General features: G+C 35.9%; 1 protein-coding gene across 1 annotated transcript; it reads right to left on the bottom strand.

Annotated features, from left to right (window-relative positions):
• Positions 1-3,589: 3,589 nt before the first annotated feature.
• On the bottom strand, positions 3,590-20,025 carry LOC129238388 (homeobox protein 5). Its single transcript, XM_054873413.1, has 4 exons — positions 19,795-20,025; positions 17,890-18,079; positions 5,814-6,459; positions 3,590-4,343 (listed from the first exon to the last, which is right to left on the bottom strand). Exons 1-4 carry the CDS (start codon positions 20,023-20,025, stop codon positions 3,950-3,952), a joined length of 1,461 nt encoding a protein of 486 aa, XP_054729388.1. The 3' UTR covers positions 3,590-3,949.
• Positions 20,026-20,633: the final 608 nt, after the last annotated feature.

The following is a 20,633-nucleotide window of genomic DNA, read 5'->3' as shown; positions in this document are numbered from 1 at the left end:
GCGAAGAATGTGAATTGCCTGCTAAGTTAATTTTGAGTGGTTTGAAACTTCGGTGAGAGGTACACTGCAAAGAATGTTAATGGAGAGACGTCTCACAGGCTACGAATAGTGTGAATGAAACGCCTGCAAAAAAATAGGCAAGAATAAACTTTCGTTTTTCAAGGAATATAGCAATAAAAACATAGGCTGGAATTTAGAACAATGTATATTTTGGAATTTCTGGCAAACTATAATGTTTTTTTTAATGAAACTTGGTGGAGATGTTAATGAGGTGTTAAGGAATACTCTTTATAACTTTAAATTATTCGGGAAATAATAATTTTTTAATTATTTACATTCAAAATGCCCTCGAGAACTTCACTATAATTTGCTACATTACACTCTATATTTTTTAACATTTCACTAAAATTCACCAAATATACACTCACACGCGTGTTTTTACCGATTTTTATGCTAATAATCTAATTATATCTATTAAAATTAAATGCAAATTCATTTGCCTATGCAATCACATTCCAATTTTAAGCGCGAATAAGAACAAGATTGGAATGCCAACAGTATGGTGTTGCCGGATGCCTGCAAATGAAAACAAAAAATAAGTTCTTGAGTTTAGTGTTAATCATGGGGGTGGGGGTTATTGTGCCTTCTTACTACATTCACGCATATGACGTTTTAATTTTGGGTTCAATGGTTTTAACAAGGAAAGGACGTCTACGCAAAAATACTGTGGATTGCGTAGCCGGAGTTGGACTGATGAGGGTTATTTTTTTGAAGCGCGGCCGAAGGCCGCCCACGCGATAAGGAGTTCTACGCAAAAATACTGTGTTAATTAATTGAATTTAATTTTAATTACTTTATTATTTTTTGTGATACGCTTAATATCATTGTTTTTAAGTTTAAATAAGTTGTATGTTTTTATTTTCAAAATTATTTCTCAACTTTAAATTACACCAAAAAATACTGCAGTTTTACAATGAACCTTCCACTGAACATCCCTGCGTGCGAACTTTGTTTTCATTTCAGGTGTATGGCAACACCAACTTTTCGCTAAATTAGAGAACTTTAACATTAAATTACTTAAAAACTATAAGCCTCCGGCAGTTTCTGTTTTCAGTTTTAAGATGGGGATATACCCCTCTATCACCCCCTTTTTACCGTTTTTTCCAAAGTGATATACTAAAGTTTTTCCAAAACATATTCAAATGCCTTGCAAATTGCAATCGGCTATTAGTCAAGTTGATATCCCACAGAAGCCAAAAACTGTGCCGAGCCAATATACTTAGAGAGAATCCATTGCTCTTAGCCCCATGTAAATGAAAAATCACCACCTTACCGTTCCGTAGTATCGTAGATTTCATCGTAGGATTTTGGAAATTTCCGTAGAATCGGGTGAGCTGATTGCTCTCTCACCACACAGTGTTGTCAAACAGTACACTTCGAAATTATTTACAAAATAAACTTACATTAGGTTCACATATAAGTAGATGATCTACTTTTTCGTGATTAACTCCCAATCCGCATTTAAAACGGGAGATTTCCCATATAAAATTTCTCTCCCAAAATCAGAGATTATAAAATAATCCTAGATAATAACCATACTTTTTGACATACAACCCTATTTTATCGATAATTATTATTACCAATGTAAAGAGAAACATCAAAATAAAAACTAAATGAAATGGACGCCGGCAAAGAAAACAGGTCTGTAAACGTAATTCTAATAAAATTTGTGTTAAATATTGTATTATTAATTATGAATTCATTTTGCAGAAAAAAGCGTGTGTCCATAAATGTTTTGTCCTCTTATTACTTATTATAAAATGTAATATAGAATTTCCCATGCGCATTGATGCCATAATTTTTTGCAACCTCAGTAAACGTCGTGGCTTATTGTGGCTTATTATTAGCGGCCAATTGCGCAATTAAATTAGCTATTCCTTCACCTTGTCTTTTCTTCATATCGTTAAGAATAATTAAACAAACCAAAAACACCGAAATATTCCACCAAAATAATTTCTATGAAGAAAAACCTTTCACAACAGTATTGACAGCTGATTGGCAATTTTACAGGTAATCTGCCATCACATATGGCGAGATTAATACGGGTAGATTAATTTTGTGGATTTATTGGTAATTAATGCATATGTGAATGTACTTTTAGAAAAATTATATTTTTTTATTAAAATAACTTAATTTAATGTTAATTACAGATAAATGAACTATTTATTTGCATTTGTTGGTTTTTGGCTTTGGTTTTTTAAACAATGAAAAATTGTAACTGATAACGCGGATGCGTATAAAAATGTGTATGCAAAAATATCAATGGCAGCATTGTGTCGGTACAACCAAACACAAGCACACACAAACCGATGTATTGTGTAAATATGTAACTAAAAGAACGCAGTTGTGTTCTACAGGATAAGATTTGCTTAATTTTGTGTATTCTACGGGTTGCGGCGATGGACTATGATACGTTGGTGAGGGTGAGAACCAAAATAGTCTTTACCGTTCCTCTTAATTTTTAACAATTCACACAATTCGTAGTCCGTGAGATCGTCAGAACGTTCTCTGGTGAGACTTCGCTATCCAATTAACTACTCTGCAAGGCGAATTTATTACAGGTGAAGGCAAACACATATAAGTAAAACCCTACATGTATTTGTTGTTGCGTTTGGTCCAAGCATCACGTCAAAATCAGTAATCAAATGTAAACATACGAATGTAAACATACCAATACATACAAACAAAGCATATCATTTTGACGTAAGCCATACCTACGGCGAAAAATTCAGCTGGGTGAATGCTGTCACCTTAATAAATCCACCTTGAATTAACTACTCTGTTTTACTTGTGATAAGGCAGTTCAGTTAAGTTGAATCTTGGTTATGGCTGCACTGTTTTATCAGCACAGATACTTCTAGTTCGATTATTTAATGCGTCTTAATTTGAGCGCGTACTCATGATGCAGCATAATTTTACAGGACTATTTTTACGCTTGGTGGAGTAGTTCCTATGTGGAGTACTTGTGTTTGGGTGGAGCATCCGTGTCTTTTCGCGCGTTGTTTATAATTGCCGATAGGGGTTGTTCGACGCATTTTTTTTGAGATATGCGATAAAATGGGATGGTAAAATAAAATTATGTAAAAAATGCTTCAATATAAATCGGTTTCAGATGGCTTTTGTTTTCTTAAAAACAATTTAATTATTTTCTGCGCTCGCTTAATTTTTAAGGTACAATTTTTAAACAATTTTCAGAAAATTTAGAAGTCTCGAAACGTAGGGCTGACAGTTTTTCCTCTTAAAACCTTACCTGCTTGCATATGTGCATATGTACGAGTATATGTTAAAATAAAAAAAATTAAGTTTTTTCTGTAAAATTTTTTTATTTAATTTTTGTTTAAATACTTAATTTTTAATACATTTTATACCCAAAATTTTTAATTATATTTTTTCCAATCCATGGCAATCATATTAATGCAAATATACCATATTTCTTTTTTTTGTCAATTTGACCATACATATCTTAAGAAAAAAACTTAAATTATTTTTTTGGCAGAATACTATGCTGTGCTTTCAAAAAGAAAATTGCGCGTGTTAAGTATATTAATTTTTTACATAATTTTTTTTGTTTGTTTTTGCTTTAAAAGTTATATTTCCTAATTCTTAAAATTTCATCAGTTCAGCCACTTTCAGAATTTCACCACCTTTTTCATTTCGGTGCTTACGACTATTATTACACATTCCTACATGTACTGCAGATGTATGTATGTATGTATGTGCATGCTTAACTACTATTTTTGTTTCTTAATTATTAATAATATGTGTATTGAAAATGATTTTAATTAATAAATTCGTTATTTTTTTATAAAACAAATTCACTTCGTATTGCTGCAGACTGCGCCAACAGCTTCATTTGTTACTGATTAGATTGCAGCGTTGCATTTCGTTGCTATAGATCACAAGACATGCGCTCCAATTTCAATTGGTGTTGCTGCTGCTGCTGTTGTTGTTGATGTTGCAGAGCAGTTGCGATGGGCAAACAAAAATTCATGTTCGTGTTGTTGTTGTTGTTGCCACTGCTGTTACTATTATTTGCATTACAAATACTGCCAAAATCAATTGGCGAGCATTGCTCATCTGAATCGTCAACTATCTTTATGGTCTCATTGCTATTGTTGTTGTTGCTATTGGAAATGCTGTTATTGGTTCTGAGAGTAGCCGCATTGTTGCTTGCCGCCGCTTGAAATCCAGCGAATGAGCGCACCTGCAGAAATAGGCCACTATTGAGTAGACGAGCTTGGTGCTCCTGAGCTTTGGCGCGCAGGCAGGCGATCGAGTTGTTTCTGGAAAGAGAGCGAGATAGAGAAGGTGAGCGGATATTTTTAAATAAAATGCATCAGAAGCTTCAAAACAAATAAAGAAAATAATACAATTCTAAACTTGTAAAACGTTGTAAGGTTTTGAAAAGCTCCAAAAAAAAACAATGGCCCCTATTATGAGTTAGATTCGATCTTCGATATTCGTTGGTTGTCGAAGATCGAAAATCGAATGTCAATTTGGTATTATGAGCGGTGCAGCCCTGTCCAAATTTTCGTTGAATACCGAATTTAGAGTCGAATGCAATTTTGCTTTCGATTGTGTTGCGTATTGTGGGTAAACTTGTTAAAATGTAAGTTGTTTGCGATTATTTATGGTTTTATAGTAAGCAAATAATAAATATATACTAATTTTGTTAATTTTATGCAGGTCGAAAGTCGCAAAAGGGATTTGCACCAAAGTTCAAGCAGCAAAAAAATGGGAAGAATTTACTACGGAGCTGAATTGCTTGGGACCACCAGTTAGAACGGCAGCAAATTGGATTAAGGTTAATAATGCTTTTTTTTTGTGATGTTTATAGAAATACATTTTTATTTTCCCTTGGCAGGTATGGGCTGAAATACGTAGAGGAACTGAAATACATATTTTTTTCGAATGACGAATAATTGAATAAAGAAAATTTATAACAAAAATAAAAAAGAAACTGTGGCGTAAAGGTTTCTATTTAATACTTTTTAGATTTTTCTATAATATTCATTTCATAATATAGCATTTCTTATGTTTTCTGCTTCTCCGTTATTTGGCTCCACTTCAGTATCTTCAGCATCATCGTTGAGGGTCTCATCGGATAACTCTTCATCCGGAAGTTGAACATTATAAAACAAGCAAATGTTGTGCAAAGCTGCACACACATTAATAATTTGTGTTGCTTTTTTTTGGAGAATAGTGAAGAGCTCTTGGCTCGGGTGCATTGCTGCAACTGGTTTCCTGTACTGGACAGTAGGTTCATAAACGCCTCTTTAGATGATCTAAAGTTCTTTAAAAATCTGTAAGGAAATTTCTGTAATATTAGTACGTCAACACATTTTGAAAATTCTAAACGTACTCAGTGGAAGCCATTTCTAGGGGGTTGGATGCGCCCCTCAACTGTTTTCTACTTCTAGCTAGTTCCGCTAATCTTTCATCGTCCAATAAATCGTCGAACCACAACTCCGTTGTAGTCATTTTCACAAAAAATACTTTTTTTAACTTTTAAAAATGTTGTTAGCAAAGAATTTCAATACAATCGGTTTTTCTTTTATTTTGATTTGCTGTATCAGCTGAGAAAAAATTATCTATTGTAAATGCGTCGAGCGATCGAAATTCACAATAGTCCTATTCTTCAACGAATGAGTACCATAATACCAAATGAAAATTCGTTCGATCAGCACTTTCGACTACAGTCGAAGATCGAATGTTGCTCATAATAAGGGCCAATATCCAACAATGAAACTCACCTGAAAGTGTCCGGATCATGCTCGAGCGTCGCATACGGTCCCACAGCACCAGCCACATGCGCATGATGATGCAGTCCGCTCGTATTGCCAACAGCGCTGCTTCCACCACCGCCACCGCCACCAGCACTTCCACTGCCAGTGACAGCCCCACTGGCCGCAGCTGCAGCTGCTGCCGCTGCCACTGCCGTATTCATAATCATGTGAAAATCCTTACTTGTAGCCGCACCAGCGCTAGCATTGGCCGCATCCAATAGTGGATGGTAAGAGGGTTGAGCAGTTGGCGGTGCTAGTGCCGCAGCCGCTGCTGCTGCTTGCTGATGATACAAATGACGCTGATGTTGTTGTAAAGGTGACAATTGTAGTGCCAGCGCTGCCGTTGTAGCGTGGCTTGTTGGGGGGGAGGGACTACTTAAGTCGATGTGCGGTGACGATGATGAAGCGGTTGTAGCTGTGGGTGTAGTCGCACTGGAGGATGTCTGATGGCGTTCGTGCGTCGGTCCGGGACTGACAACATTCAACGATTCAGTGGAAGAACTTAAGCGACGCGTCTCATCGTTGGACTTCGAGCCGGCCGAGTCTTCGTGATCGCTAACGCCAGAATCATCTTTCAATGCCTGTTGGGCCTCTATTGATTTACGATGCATGCCTGGTGTTGGGTGGGAAAAGAAAAGAGAAAAATATGTGAATTTGGTGAGAGAAATAGAGCGTTGAGTTGTGATAGTAAATGAAGGGGGATTGCGTTAAGGTATTCATATTTAATCAATTTAAGCGGTCAAGTTGAGTTTAAAGGCCGATCCAAATACTAGTTTGGTTTTGTATTAATTTTGATACTTATACAAAGTTTAGTTTAGTTTTGTATGGCACCATCCTGGTTTAATTTGTTTGTGCGTGAATTACCCGCAGTGAGGTTACGTGGGATATCAAAGAGTGACTTTAAATTCCTGTTATTTTTATATTTTTTTAATTTATTTGTTTTTACTTTTTATTTTTTTATATTTTCTTTTTCTCTTTTTTCTTTACTTATTTTTTTATTTTTGTAATTTAAAAAATTTTTTTTTTTAACTAAATTAATTTGTTTTCAATATTTTTTTGCCTCTCGGCAGCATCGGCGAACTCTCGAGAGGCTTTCTGCCATGTAAAAGCTACGCATAAAAAAACTATCTACCGAAGTTGACTGACTGCCTGACTAGTCACCGCCTTAAGAAGGGCTTTACAACTTGCTACAACAACAACAACTATACCGTTATAAGTCCATAGAAGAATTTGAATGTAAATCTTTGCGTGAACTGAAGACTGTTTTGGAAATCGGAAACAAATGCGAGAAATTTGAACGCGTCTGAATTTGTTGAACGGATGACATAGTTTTGCAAGAATAAGTACAGAATGGACACGAAAAATATACAATAGGTCGGGCGAAAATCATTATAACATAAAATTTGTATAAGTTATCAAAACAATTTCTATTTTTTTTTCTTTATTAACCCTCCGATGTTCATATGGGTCTGGCCAGACCCATTCGATTTTTAAATGTATGTAGATCTTTTATTTTTAATATCTGAGGCTTCTTAGTCCATGACTTCCTAAAATGTAGTGTGCTAAACACAATGAAATATTTAGCAAAATTAAGATTTTTGCTATATTTGTTGTAAAAATAATAATTTTAAACTAATTTCGTTAATTAAGCTCACATGGGTCTGTGCAGACCCATATAAGCTTCTCATGTAAATTGGTTAACCGTTATGTGTAAACAACTAAAATGTTAGCGGAGGCAGCGGCAGAAATAATTTTTTAGTTGACATTTAAAAATTAAAGTGAACACGTGTTTTTTAATTAGTAGGAAGTGTTTTTTATATAAAATGGAACTAGTAAATATGGATGAAGTTGATGTGATGACGCGTTTGCTTCGTAAGCTAAGTACAGCAAATGTGAGTCCGGAAGACGTCAGCGACTTGAGGCACAAATTGAAGAAATTATGGGACAGGAGTCCGATCCATTTGAAACAAGTGGCGACGTAGAATATGAAGAATATTTTCCAGATGAAGATGACTTCGGTGAAGCATCAGATATAGAAGAGGAAATCGAGTTAGAGGCTGTTCTGGATGAAAACCATGATGATATTGAGGATTTATATAGAGAAGCTATCGCCCTTCAGGCTTCAACCACAATGGAATCATGCAGAACATCTATTACTCAGGGCCTTATATACAGGTCGAAAGATGGTAAGATGTGGAATTCAAATCCTCCACCACCTGGAAGGCCTCGTGGTCACAATGTTACAACTTTTACTCGTAAAGGGCCACTACGTGGAGCGTCACCGAGTCATAAAGCTCTTTTCAAGCCATTGCTGTCTCCTAAAATCGTAAGTATCATTGTGCGGGAAACCAACAGAAAAGCCGTTGAAGCGTTTCGTCTATGGAATGAAAAGCATCCCAGTAATAAACAGCGTTCTTGGGTAATGACTAACGAAGATGAAATGTATGAATTTTTTGGAATGCTACTTATTGCTGATGTATTCCACTCGAATTCTCAGCCAGCGAAAGAATTGTGGACCAGTTACCATATGCCAATTTATAAGGCCACTATGTCATTGAATCGGTTCAAGAGCTTAACTACTTTCATCCGTTTTGATAACAGTGGTACTCGTGCTGAGAGGTTGAAGCAAAGCAAATCTGCTGCCCTGGACGATGTATGGCTCATGCTGATGACCAATTTAGAGAAAGCATACACTCCGGATTGTCATGTAACCGTCGATGAACAGTTATTTCCATATCGTGGGCGCACTCGATTCACCCAATATATTTCGAGTTAGCCGGCAAAATATGGCATGAAAGTGTGGTGGATTTGTGACTCTGTTTTAAACTACCCTTTGAAAGGTATAATTTATACCGGAAAACCACCAGGTGGCCAGCGAGAAACGAATCAAGGTGAACGGGTCGTTATGAAATTGATGGAAAATTATATGGACAGCGGTAGGACTGTTTATGCTGACAATTTTTTTTCAACATACAACTTGGCAGAAATGTTGATGGATCGTAGAGTGGCTTTCGTCGGTACCGTAAGAAAAAATAAGACCTTCATTCCGCATGAATTGCTTAACCCGAAGCGTGATGTTAAAAGCACTTTATTTTGTTATCACAATAATAATATCGATCTGTGCTCGTATATGGCAAAGCCGAAAAAGCCAGTAATTATATTATCCACTGCCCATTACCGTCAAAGCACCGATCCATTGAAAGGATTCAAGCCAGATCAAATTTTGGACTACAATAAATTTAAAGCGGGGGTAGATACAATGGATCAAATGTTGACTGGCTATTCGTGCAAACGCTCGAAAAACCGTTGGCCACTGGCAATGTTTTATAATATGCTTGATATTGCCGGTTTGGCCTCATTCATCATCTATGACGAGCTGAATCCGGCAAAGCAGAGTGAGAGGCGCTCATTTATCCCACATATGACGAAACGGGCGACTAACCCATTAGTATGGAGGTTTGCTCATATAAGACAAGAAATGAATCTTTTCAATATCAAGGTGAGTATGAATTATATACACACCTACATATATCTCCGCGTATAAAGATATGTGTATGCATGTATTCATATTTACTAATTTAAAATAAATTATTTCGCTACTTTTAGGTACCGGAAACTTGTTCATCGACATCGGATGCAGCACAGCAACAATCATATGCTTAAGTCGCTTCAACACGGTCATCGTGCTACCATTGTGCTGCTTCTTCTTCGAAAAAGCGACGTAAAACTTGTTATAACTGCAACAAATGTAATCGTCCCATATGTCTTAATGAACATTCCATGCAACTATATTATATAGTTGTAAACCCAATTGCTCTTCGTAATTAATACTAATCCGTTCAAATAAATAAATAAAATTATTTTTAAAACCGTATTTCTTACATTATAATACATATACATAAATCTCTACGCTTTCAGATGAGAAATAGGAATGAGAGAATTTATTAAACGACGAAACGCATTTACATCCAGAGAACGGTAATGTATCATTGTGTACCATTAACGTTCTCTGGATGTAAATGCGTTTTGTTGTTTAATAAATTCTCTCATTTCTATTTCTCATCTGAAAGCGTTTATGATACAACAATGATACATTAATGTTCTCTGTTACATCTGTCTACATATGAGTGTGTAATACAAATTGGAATAAGCTGATACAATGAACACTGCAGGTAAGCAGTTGTTTGTGTGCCTAACATCAACTATCTTTGTTGTAAACAAAATGGCGCAATTTTGATTTCACTTCTCTCATTAGGTGATGGACATTAGTTTTTGTTACGGTATCTGCCGCTCTCTGCCAATCGATTTTAAACTGCTGCTCATTTTTAATCTATTGTTTTGTTTTTTTTTTTTGCAAAATTGAGCATAATTACAAATTTTACATTATTAGAAGATACTCGACCGATAAGACCACGTACAGCCTGAAGTGAAGAGAATATTACGGCTGTAAATGAGAGTTTTGACGAAGACTCAGAAGAATCCTTTCGGCGTCGGTCTCAACAACTTGGCCTGTCTTACGGCACTACTTCAGCGATTTTACGCAAAGATCTTGAATGTGTACAATACAGCCAAGATTTAAAGCCGCCCGATCTTCCAAAGCGTTATAATTTCAGTCGTTGGGCTCTTGAAAAACTTGCCGCAGATTTTCATTTTGGGTTCCGAATTTTGTTCAGCGATGAGGCTAATTTTTGGCTTAATGGCTACGTCAATAAGCAAAATTGGCGCATTTGGGCTGAAGAGCAACCCGAAACCATTCAAGAACAGCCATTGCATCCATGGAAAATAACCGTTCGGAGCGGCCTATGGACTAGAGGAAGCATCTGCCTATTTTTCTTGAAAGATAGTAACAGTGAATGCCGAACGCTGTTGCGCTTTGATAAACAACTTTTTGATGCCGGAAATTGAAGCTCGTGATCTCCACAACTGTTCAATTTTTTCCAACAAGACAAGGTGCTACTTGCCATACAGCCCGTGAAACAATGGATTTACTGCGTCGCAATTTATCTCTCGCTTCGGACCATTGGATTCGCCACCAAGATTATTGGATATCAGACCTTTGACTTTTATTTGTGGGGGTAGGTAAAGTCTAAATGCTTTGTGGATAAACCAGCTTCGATTGTGGCATTGGAAGTCAACATTACCAAAATTTTTCACGAGATACGGACCGAAGTGCTCCAGCGAGTTATTCAAAATTGGTGTTTATGGATGGTGGCCGAAATACGGCGCAGTTGTGGCCGAGTTTTGAAAGGGATTATCTTTAAAAAATGTAGCGGCAGGCCAATCACCTACCCTGTCAGAAAATAGATTAACGAAACCAACACAAGACTGAGTCTTGTCGAGCCCTATGCTCCCCAATGGAGTGAACAAGGAAACAAAAAATCTTTAAAAAATAAATGTGATGAATGGTTCTACTCAAAAATAATAAAGATTGCCCAATCAATTTGAATTTACATTGTTTTATTTCAATTTAAAATCCGATACCTCTAAATTGATCACCCTTTACTCATAGAAAATACACAACCATTCAATTTATTGATTCCCCTAATCTACTCCTCCTATACTAAGCTGCTTTAATTCAGCAAACTCAACACAGACAGAGCAACCACATGCAAGTACGCCCACCAGACTAGCCAAGAGTCTTAACTGCATTGTTAATGTCTTTTTATTAATTTATAATTAGAAAGAGAAATGTCAATAAAACGTTCCCCTTCAGTGCATTGCCTACTGCTCCCCGCCCCCTCCACCTTCAATTGTCACATGACAACTTGAAAGCAATTTTAATTGAAATTATCAAAGCGATTAAGGACATAAATTAAAGACAGCAGAAAATTAAAAATTGCTAGCAGATTTCAAAAAGAAACGAAAAAGCAATCGGAATGAAGTGAATGGCTTTGAAATACGAATGGGCCCGATATTGTGGGAATGTAGCGAGCGGCGGGTGGCTGGTGGATTGGATGTTTTGACAGTAGTTAATAAATAAAAGGAGACGAAATGAAAATTGCCATTTTAAATCCACGCTAAGCCACTTGAAATTAACAAAAACTCACGCATTCTCATTCATACAAACAACGCTTTTATGCGCATGTGTGTGTGTGTATTAAGAGCGCAAACATTTGAAAATTTATCGGTGGATTATATACATACATATTTATATACATGTGTGTGTGTATGTGTGTATGTATTTATATGGAAGCGCCGACTCACAATCAGTTGTTTGTGAGTGAAGTAGGCTTTCTATTGAAATGTGAGGGGCGTAGTACAAAATATGAGACAGCCATATGCCATGCATTGACGGGCTTAAGCAGGCAAACATCCTAAGCACACGGCACTGCAGCATAAACAGGAGTTAGGGGTGTAATTGCAAGTGGCTAGGTCGCGGAAATAGTGAGAACGCAAGCGTACCAAATTGCGAGGCGAATAGATAAAAACACAACTAATAGGATCAGCCGGGTATTAACGTGAAAACAATGGGTACTGGCCACAATATGAATGGCGTGTTGCCAGAAAAAAAGAAATATAGTCGAATGAAGTTTTAAACTTTATGAGTCAACTGATTACTGACGAGTCTTTTTTCACACCTTTGAATAAGCCGCCGTAGTCAAGTGGTTTTTACGACGAGATCCTAAGCATAGAAATGCCAGAAGACACAAATCTCGTGGGATACGCGGACGATATAGTGCCGATATATAGCCCGGGACACTGCGGGGTCCAGGAGGAAACTGAACCAAGACATGTTAATGACCTAATTTCTCCTTACGGACCATGGCCTGGAGCTTGACAAATATAAGACCGAAGTAATCCTGATGGCACGAGGCCCCATACCAATCGAGATCAGCATGCAGCTAGGCGACACATCTCTAGTAACTCAAAAAGCGGTGAAATATCTGTGCATTCAACTCGATTGCAGGCTTACGTTCTGGGCGCAGATACGGCACGTGGCTAGTAAGCAGCGAAGATCACAGGAACGTTGAGCAGATTAATGGCGAACACCGATGGACCAACCCAGAGTAAAAGAAGGCTGATCATGGCGACCACAAACGCAATACTCCTGTACAGCAGCGAAGAAGAAGCGGATGTGTTAAACTGCAAAGCTAAGCGCAAAGCACTGAAGGCTGTGCAACGGACAGCAGCACTCAGATTTGCTTCAGCTACCGCACAGTCTCAGGCGCAGCAGTTTTTGTGATCAGCAGTTGTGTGATCAGGGCAGATACCTATCGACCTCATGGCCCGCGAACAAGTGGATGTGTGGGATTCTAGGAAAAAGCTCGCCACCACTAACGCCGCTGAACGGACGGAATGCCAAGCCATGCAGCGGTGGCAAAGTCAATAGAACACTGAATCAAGTGATCGATGGGCGCCGAAGCTTATTTCTACCATAGGCAAATGGGTTAAATGGAACTTCGGGGCAGTGGGCTATTTCATGACTCAGTTCTTCTCGGACCACGGATACTCACGGAAATACCTCTACCGCATGGGTAAGGTAAGCCGCGCGATAACACCGAATACACGTTCTTTAGTTGCGACAGATGGCTCGTGGAAAGAGCTTGTTGATCGCCAAGATACCCGGTTAAAATATACGCTGAAGGCGTACTACGGAGAAAAAAGACAGACCTCGACGCAGTACAACAAAGCGAAGCTTCACAAACAGAGTCATAAGAAGTCGAGTCTATTGCATAATGCTGCTTGTAGGACCCAGAGTTGAAGTTGAATAGAATTGGTTCTTATGGATGCCATTCTGGGCCCTCCCGAAGTAATGCTGAAAATAGTCCCGGAAGGCAGTCTCCCCAGAAAAGGAGGAGGGGTTGTTTTAGTGGCCACACCACTCGATGCAGCAGATGACGGCTGGTATAAGTGCGAAGGCATTTCGAAACCAACCGCACCCACAAAAAAAAATTATTTTATTTAATTTTTATAATTTAACTTAATTACATTTATTTAATATCATTTAATAGAATTTTATTTTATTTTTAGAATTTTAAGTTAATTGATTTTATTTAGTTTAGAATAATTAAATTTAATTTTTATAATTAAATTAAATTTAATTTTATAAAATAATTTAATTTCTTTTGTTATATTTTTATAGTTTAATAAATATTTTATATAGTTTTGTTTAACTTGGCTTTACTTATATTTATGTTTACAATTTAATTGAAATTAAGTTATTTTACTTTGCTTATTTATTTATATAATTTGTTTGATGTTTCTTAATTTAATTTTATTTTTATAAATTAATTAATAGGACTATGAATAAGTTCGTGCGGTTTTACAACAGATGGCGTAACTTGATTATTATTCCATCGATCCACATTTCCAAACATTCATTGGAGAGCTACTGTCGTAAGGCACAAACGTCAGTATAAGTTTTTTATTTGAAGCGTAAACAACAATATTTTTACCACACTTGAAAATGTCGAATTTCGTGCCAAATAATGTGTTTTTGCGGGGAATTCTTCTTCATTATTTTAATATGAAGAAAAAAGCAGCCGAAAGTCATCGTATCTTGGTGGAAGTTTATGGTGAGCATGCTCTAGCTGAGCGAACGTGCCAGAAGTGGTTTGCACGCTTTAAAAGTGGTGATTTTGTCTTGGAAGACGAAGAACGCGAGGGTGCGCCGCCAAAGTTCATGGATACCGAATTGGAGGAATTGCTCGATCAAGATCCGGCTCAAACGCAAGAAGAGGTTGCAAAAACTTTGGGAGTTGATCAATCAACCATTTCCAAACGTTTAAAAGCCATGGGAATGATCCGAAAGGTAGGCCATTGGGTGCCGTATGAATTGAAGCCAAGAGACGTTGAACGCCGTTTTATGGCATGCGAACAACTGCTTCAACGGCACAAAAGAAAGGGTTTTTTGCATCGAATTGTGACTGGCGATGAAAAGTGGGTCCATTACGACAATCCAAAACGTCGGGCAACGTATGGATACCCTGGCCATGCTTCAACATGGACGTCGGCGCAGAATATTCATGGCCTGAAGGTTATGCTGTGTATCTGGTGGGACCAGCTGGGTGTTGTGTATTATGAGCTACTGAAACCGAATGAAACGATTACGGGGGATGTCTACCGACGACAATTGATGCGTTTGAGCCGAGCACTGCGAGAAAAACGGCCGCAATACGCCGATAGACACGACAAAGTTATTTTGCAACATGACAATGCTCGGCCACATGTTGCACAAGTGGTCAAAACATACTTAGAAACGCTCAAATGGGATGTCCTACCCCACCCGCCGTATAGTCCAGACCTTGCGCCATCCGATTACTATCTCTTCCGATCGATGCAACATGGCCTGGCTGACCAGCACTTCCGTAATTACGATGAAGTCAAAAAATGGATCGATTCGTGGATTGCGGCAAAACCGACCGAATTTTTCACAAAGGGAATCCGTGAATTGCCAGAAAGATGGGAAAAAGTAGTAGTAAGCGATGGACAATACTTTGAATATTAAATTTGTAACCATTTTACGTCAATAAAGTTTCAAATTTCGAAAAAAAACCGCACGAACTTATTCATAGTCCTATTAATTAATTTCTTTTTTAAATAAGTTTTATTTATTGTATTTTATTTTTTTTAACCAAATTAAATTTTATTTTTATAATTTATATTAATTTAGTTTTTTTTAAGTTTATTTTATTTATATTAATTTAATTTATTTCAATTTGCTTATTTATTTTTATAATTTCTTTGATATTATTTAATTATGTTTAATTCAATTTTTTTGATTTTCATAATTGAATTTATTTTTATAATTTTATTTAATTTATTTTATTTTATGTTTATATCTCTACTAAATTTTATTTTCATATTTTATTTTAATTTATTTTTCTTTATTTTTATAATTCCTGTGGTATTGCATTATTAAATTTGGTTTATTTTATTTGTCTGATGTTATTTCATTAAATTTTTATAATTTAATTTAATTTCCCTTTTTTATAATTTAATTTTATTATATAATATTTTATTTATTTTAAGTTGTCTTTATTTTAGTTTATTATACAGTTTTATCTACTTCATTTTTATACAATAACATTATTTATTTAATTTAAATTTTTGTTTAATAAATTTTTGTTTTTATAATTCAATAAAACTAATTTTATTTTTATAATTTATGTGGTATTAACTCTTTAAAATTATTTTATATTTTTCTAGTTTAATTTAAACTAGCATTATTGTATTTCATTTTATTCTATCTTATTTTTTTTTATTTGATAGTATTTTATTTTATATTATGTATATGGCCGCTGTAGCCGAATGGGTTGGTGCGTGACTACCATTCGCAATTCACAGAGAGAACGTCGGTTCGAATCTCGGTGAAACACCAAAATTAAGAAAAAAAAAACATTTTTCTAATAGCGGTCGCCCCTCGGCAGGCAATGGCAAACCTCCGAGTGTATTTCAGCCATGAAAAAAAAGCTCCTCATAAAAATATCTGCCTTTCGGAGTCGGCTTAAAACTGTAGGCCCCTCCATTTGTGGAACAACATCAAGACGCACACCACAAATATGAGGAGGAGCGCGACCAAACACCCAAAAAAGGTGTGCGGCCCAATTATATGTATACATATATATGATTTTATTTAATACTTTTTTTTTCGAACTTTAAATTAATTTATTTGATTTTATGAAACATTTAATTTAATTTAATTTTATTTTTATTATTTAATTTATTTTAATTTATTTGATATTATGTAATTCGGTTAAAGTTTTTTTTTAATTATTTAATTTAAATTATTTTATTTTTTAGCATACATTGATTTATGTCATTTGATTTAGATTTATAATTTACTTAGTTAAATACATTTTTATTTGAATAATTAATTTTATTTTATTTTATAAAATTTTATTTTGATTTTATAGCTTAGTTAAATTTTATTGATCTAATTAATTTTATTTTATTTTAATAATTTAATTTATTTATTTTTATTTATTTTATTTCAATAATTTAATTTAATTTAATTATTTCACATTAATTTCATTTAATTTTTATTATTTCTTTTATTTTTCTAACTTAATTTAGTTTATTAGTTTTAATTCACTTTCATTTTATTTTCAATCTTTTTTTAATTTTGTTTTTATAATTCAATTAAATTAAATTTAATTAAATTTTTTATTGCGCTATCCGATACTGTAAGTCTGGCAATGCTACAAAGCCTTCCACTAACCCATAGTAATACATTCAGCATTCACAAGTGTTGTTGTTGCTGTTTCGTTTATTATCGTTCTTTTGCCTTTATTAAGCGATTATTAACAATAAAAGGATCAAGTTGGCGTATAATGAGTACAATGAGCTGGAATCGCAGAAGCACGTACCTGCCGCCACATACAACGCATAGGATCAGAAAGGGGAAAGGCGAGTGGGAGAAGGGAATCAAACAGATAATAAAGCTCTGCCTAGTTGTGGTGAGCAGTGCATTTTTAGTGAGTGTCGCAGAGTTTTCACCCCTCCATTGCACTGCACTACTACACGCAGCACCTTTCAATAAGCAGCAATCTAATACTCGTACATTCTTTGTTCTTGGTTGCTGCTGTTGTTGTTCCTCTTGGGCTTGCTTGTTGCTTTTCACCCTTCATCGCTGCCAGAGCCAGTTAGTTGAGACAAACAATTGTCTATTGAATATTTTATGCGACCAAGTGAATATCTGTGGCTAATCCGCAAAGTCATTTTCAGCAAATTCAATAGATACGACAGAGATGTTGTGCAACGTTTAAATTCATAAGTAGGGGGATGGGCCGCTGTTAATATTATGAACATATGACGCAAATCGTCGACGACATGGATTCGTCATGCACTTCAAATATGTTCACAATTTTTGAAATTTGTTGTTGTTTTGAGTATGAGCGGATGGGAATTTTATGTTGTGAAAAAAAAAATTGAAAATAATTATAAAATTATTTACTGAGCAATTTGGCTTATCTACAAATGCAAAAAAATAGTATAATAATAAAATAGTTTGACTACTTCTAAATTAGCTACTAAAGTCATTGGCTATCAAATATTGTTGGCATATAATAAAAAAGTAAATTTGATAAATTTTTGCATTTACTTTCCGTCTCCATACCTAGTAGCCATGGTGCCACTGAGTCGTTCTCTTTTGCCGATTTTATAATGGTCTCCGGCAGTGGCAACGAATGGCGCACCATCGCTCCATACAATCCGTACTCGGCCATAATTGTGCTGCGTCCCCAGCATTTCTCTGTTTTGCGCCATTTGGCACGACGATTTTGAAACCAAACCTGAAAGTGAAAAAAAGGTGAAACAAGTGTTGGAGTTAGTTGCGCTTTTGAAAAAAATAGTTCGAAAATATTTCGTAAAATATTATTCGAGTATAATAATAATTTCGTTAGGTAAACGAGTATTTTCTGAAATGTGCATATGCAGGGTGCTTCATATAGAGTTTGAGATGTCATGTAATTGCGTATGAATAATTAAAAAAAAAAATTTTTTTATTGGATAGTTCAAAACTTGCCTTTAAACATTGAAAATAATTTCATGCAAAACACTTTCATGGCTTTCACTTATACTTTAGCGCATTCTCGCGTAGTCTCACCAATGGCAATTCCCATGCTATATTTAAATTTTAAATAGTCTATGGATTGTTGATGTAACTTTTACACAAAAAAATAGTCATATAAATGTGTAGTCAAATCGCTTCTTCAGCTGATTATTAATTTTTCGAGGTCCCATATTGAGTTTCGGGAACCATTAGCTAAATTTAGGGCCGATTACGAATGTTAGCTGAAAGAATAAAGAAAAAAGATAGTTCGAATTCCATATGTCCGATGGACTAGTCCATGGGGTGTAGAAACAAACTCATTAAAATAACCTCGAAGATCAAGAACTCGTACATATTAAAAAATGTTTCCCTTCTTTTTCTAATTACTTTCGAAAATTTTAAAAACATTTTCACTTTTTTTTCTAATTACTATTATTAATTAATTTTATTTATTTATTATTATTTTTTTTTGTTATTAATATAATTTTAGAAAAATTTTCCCTTTTTTCCTACTTGCGAAAATTTAAAAAAAAAAAGTTCAGTCCTAGTTTGTCTTTTTTTAGGAAAAGTGTTTTTTTCGTTTTTGTTTTTTTTTTTGGTGGGCGAGGTAGGGCAGCGAACGTCGTCTACTGCGTCGTGTGGTGACTACTAAAACAGTCCCTTCCCCTCTTCTGGTGAGACTGCCTTCCCGGGATTATTTCCTGCATTGCTTCGGGAGAGCCCAGAACGTCGTGCATGAAATGGATCAGTTCTATTCACCCACGTCTGGATCCACCAAGCCAGCTTCATGCTATATACTCGTCTTCTTATGTCTCTGTCTGTGAGCTTTCACTTTGTTATACTTCGTCGAGGCCTATTTTGTTTTCTCCGTTGTGCCAATTTTGCAATCAAACATTATTGTTGCATTCATGCACTGCGTTTCTCTTTTCGATGCTTATCAGCTCAGCTAAAGCTCACTGATCTGCTCTTCGTCTGCGTGTGAGGCTTAGTACTCTAATAAACGTGAAGAAGGTGTGTCCAAGATCAAACCGTTAATCGGCTCTCAGCGACTTTAAAGAAATTAGTTGATGGGCTGTTATAGCAGGGGTATTGAATCGGTTTGTTTACGAAAAAATTGAGATTGTGTTGGTGATATGTATATGAAAAAATCTATCCAGTCTATGCTCGTATTGCTTTGTTGCCGCCTGAACAACTACTTATTGGACGAGTGTGTTAATACACGAGAAATGAGCGAGCATAATTCTGCTGCTCAGTATCTGGTGACGTGGCTGCCGAAGTTACTCGCTCAATTTCGTTTTTCACCATAGCAGATTAGCCATGCCTGGTGATCTATCAACCTTGCATAATAAATACATACACGAAGAATTAGGGTGGGGAAAGCTTTGAAATATTTCAATTTTGAATTTTAGTGCAGCTTCTCTCAGTCCGATGTCCGATCGAAATTTGTTCACCTACCCGCTGTGTCACTCCATTTGTCTCCGAAATTCCGTAACAAATAGTTTTTGTTCGGTTACTTAGGAGCACCTGACCTAATGCGTTAGTTGGGCATGTTTTCATTGCTGCTGCTATACCGATGCAGATGAGGCGGTACAATTTGTTGAGATTATTTACCGCTTTTCGTTGCTTAACCTTAGGCCACCATGCCATGGAATATTTAAGTACTTTAGTAAATGTCCAGTAAGTCATTCTGGGGCTCTATTCTCTTATGTTTTTTCCAAAAACCCTTGCGCGGGCAAAGAATACCCTTTCGGCTTTGTAGTAACTTTCTCATGATGAGAGATCCAAGTGAGCGTCTTGTCAAGGTTGATACCCAGGTAGTTCGCTTCCGTGGAGAGTTTAAGAGTGGATTCATTTAGGAGAGGATATTTAATGTTGTTGTTCCTTTTCCTAGTGAACGACACTAGCGCAGTTTTTGGTTGGGTAATAGAGAGCCCTTTGACGGTGCGCCATTTGTTTATTATATTGAGGGCTAGTGTTGCATGCAGTTATAAATGGCCTCCTCACGGCAGCCTACTATGTACCTTATGATCAAAAAGTACCGCAAATGATTAATTTGAACGAACCGCGCACGTAGGAACTGGTCCATATCTTTTTCTTATGTTGGTAGGACTGTAAGACACACATCTGTCACTTTTTAGCGCCATCGGATCATTAGTGTCTGCCTGGTGTTTGTTTACGTCAGTCAACTTTTTTCAATTTGTCGCATTTTACGATGGATAATTTTGTTGAACAAACAGTTTTTTTGAAATTTTGTGTTGCGTACGAAATTTCGTGTTCTGATGCACTGAAAATGT

Source organism: Anastrepha obliqua, chromosome 2 (assembly GCF_027943255.1).
Source record: "Anastrepha obliqua isolate idAnaObli1 chromosome 2, idAnaObli1_1.0, whole genome shotgun sequence".
NCBI lineage: Eukaryota > Metazoa > Arthropoda > Insecta > Diptera > Tephritidae > Anastrepha > Anastrepha obliqua.
Note: the sequence above shows the minus strand (reverse complement) of the source record. Positions and strands in the feature narration are given on the sequence as shown.

Excerpts from the sequence above, each read along its gene's own strand:
- LOC129238388 (XM_054873413.1), bottom strand. The coding sequence starts at position 20,025 with ATGACTTACTGGACATTTACTAAAGTACTTAAATATTCCATGGCATGG. Across the intron at positions 18,080-19,794 it reads CAAATGGAGTGACACAGCGG|GTTTGGTTTCAAAATCGTCG; the intron begins GTAGGTGAACAA and ends TTTCACTTTCAG. Across the intron at positions 6,460-17,889 it reads ACTAGGTATGGAGACGGAAA|GCATGCATCGTAAATCAATA; the intron begins GTAAATGCAAAA and ends ACCCAACACCAG.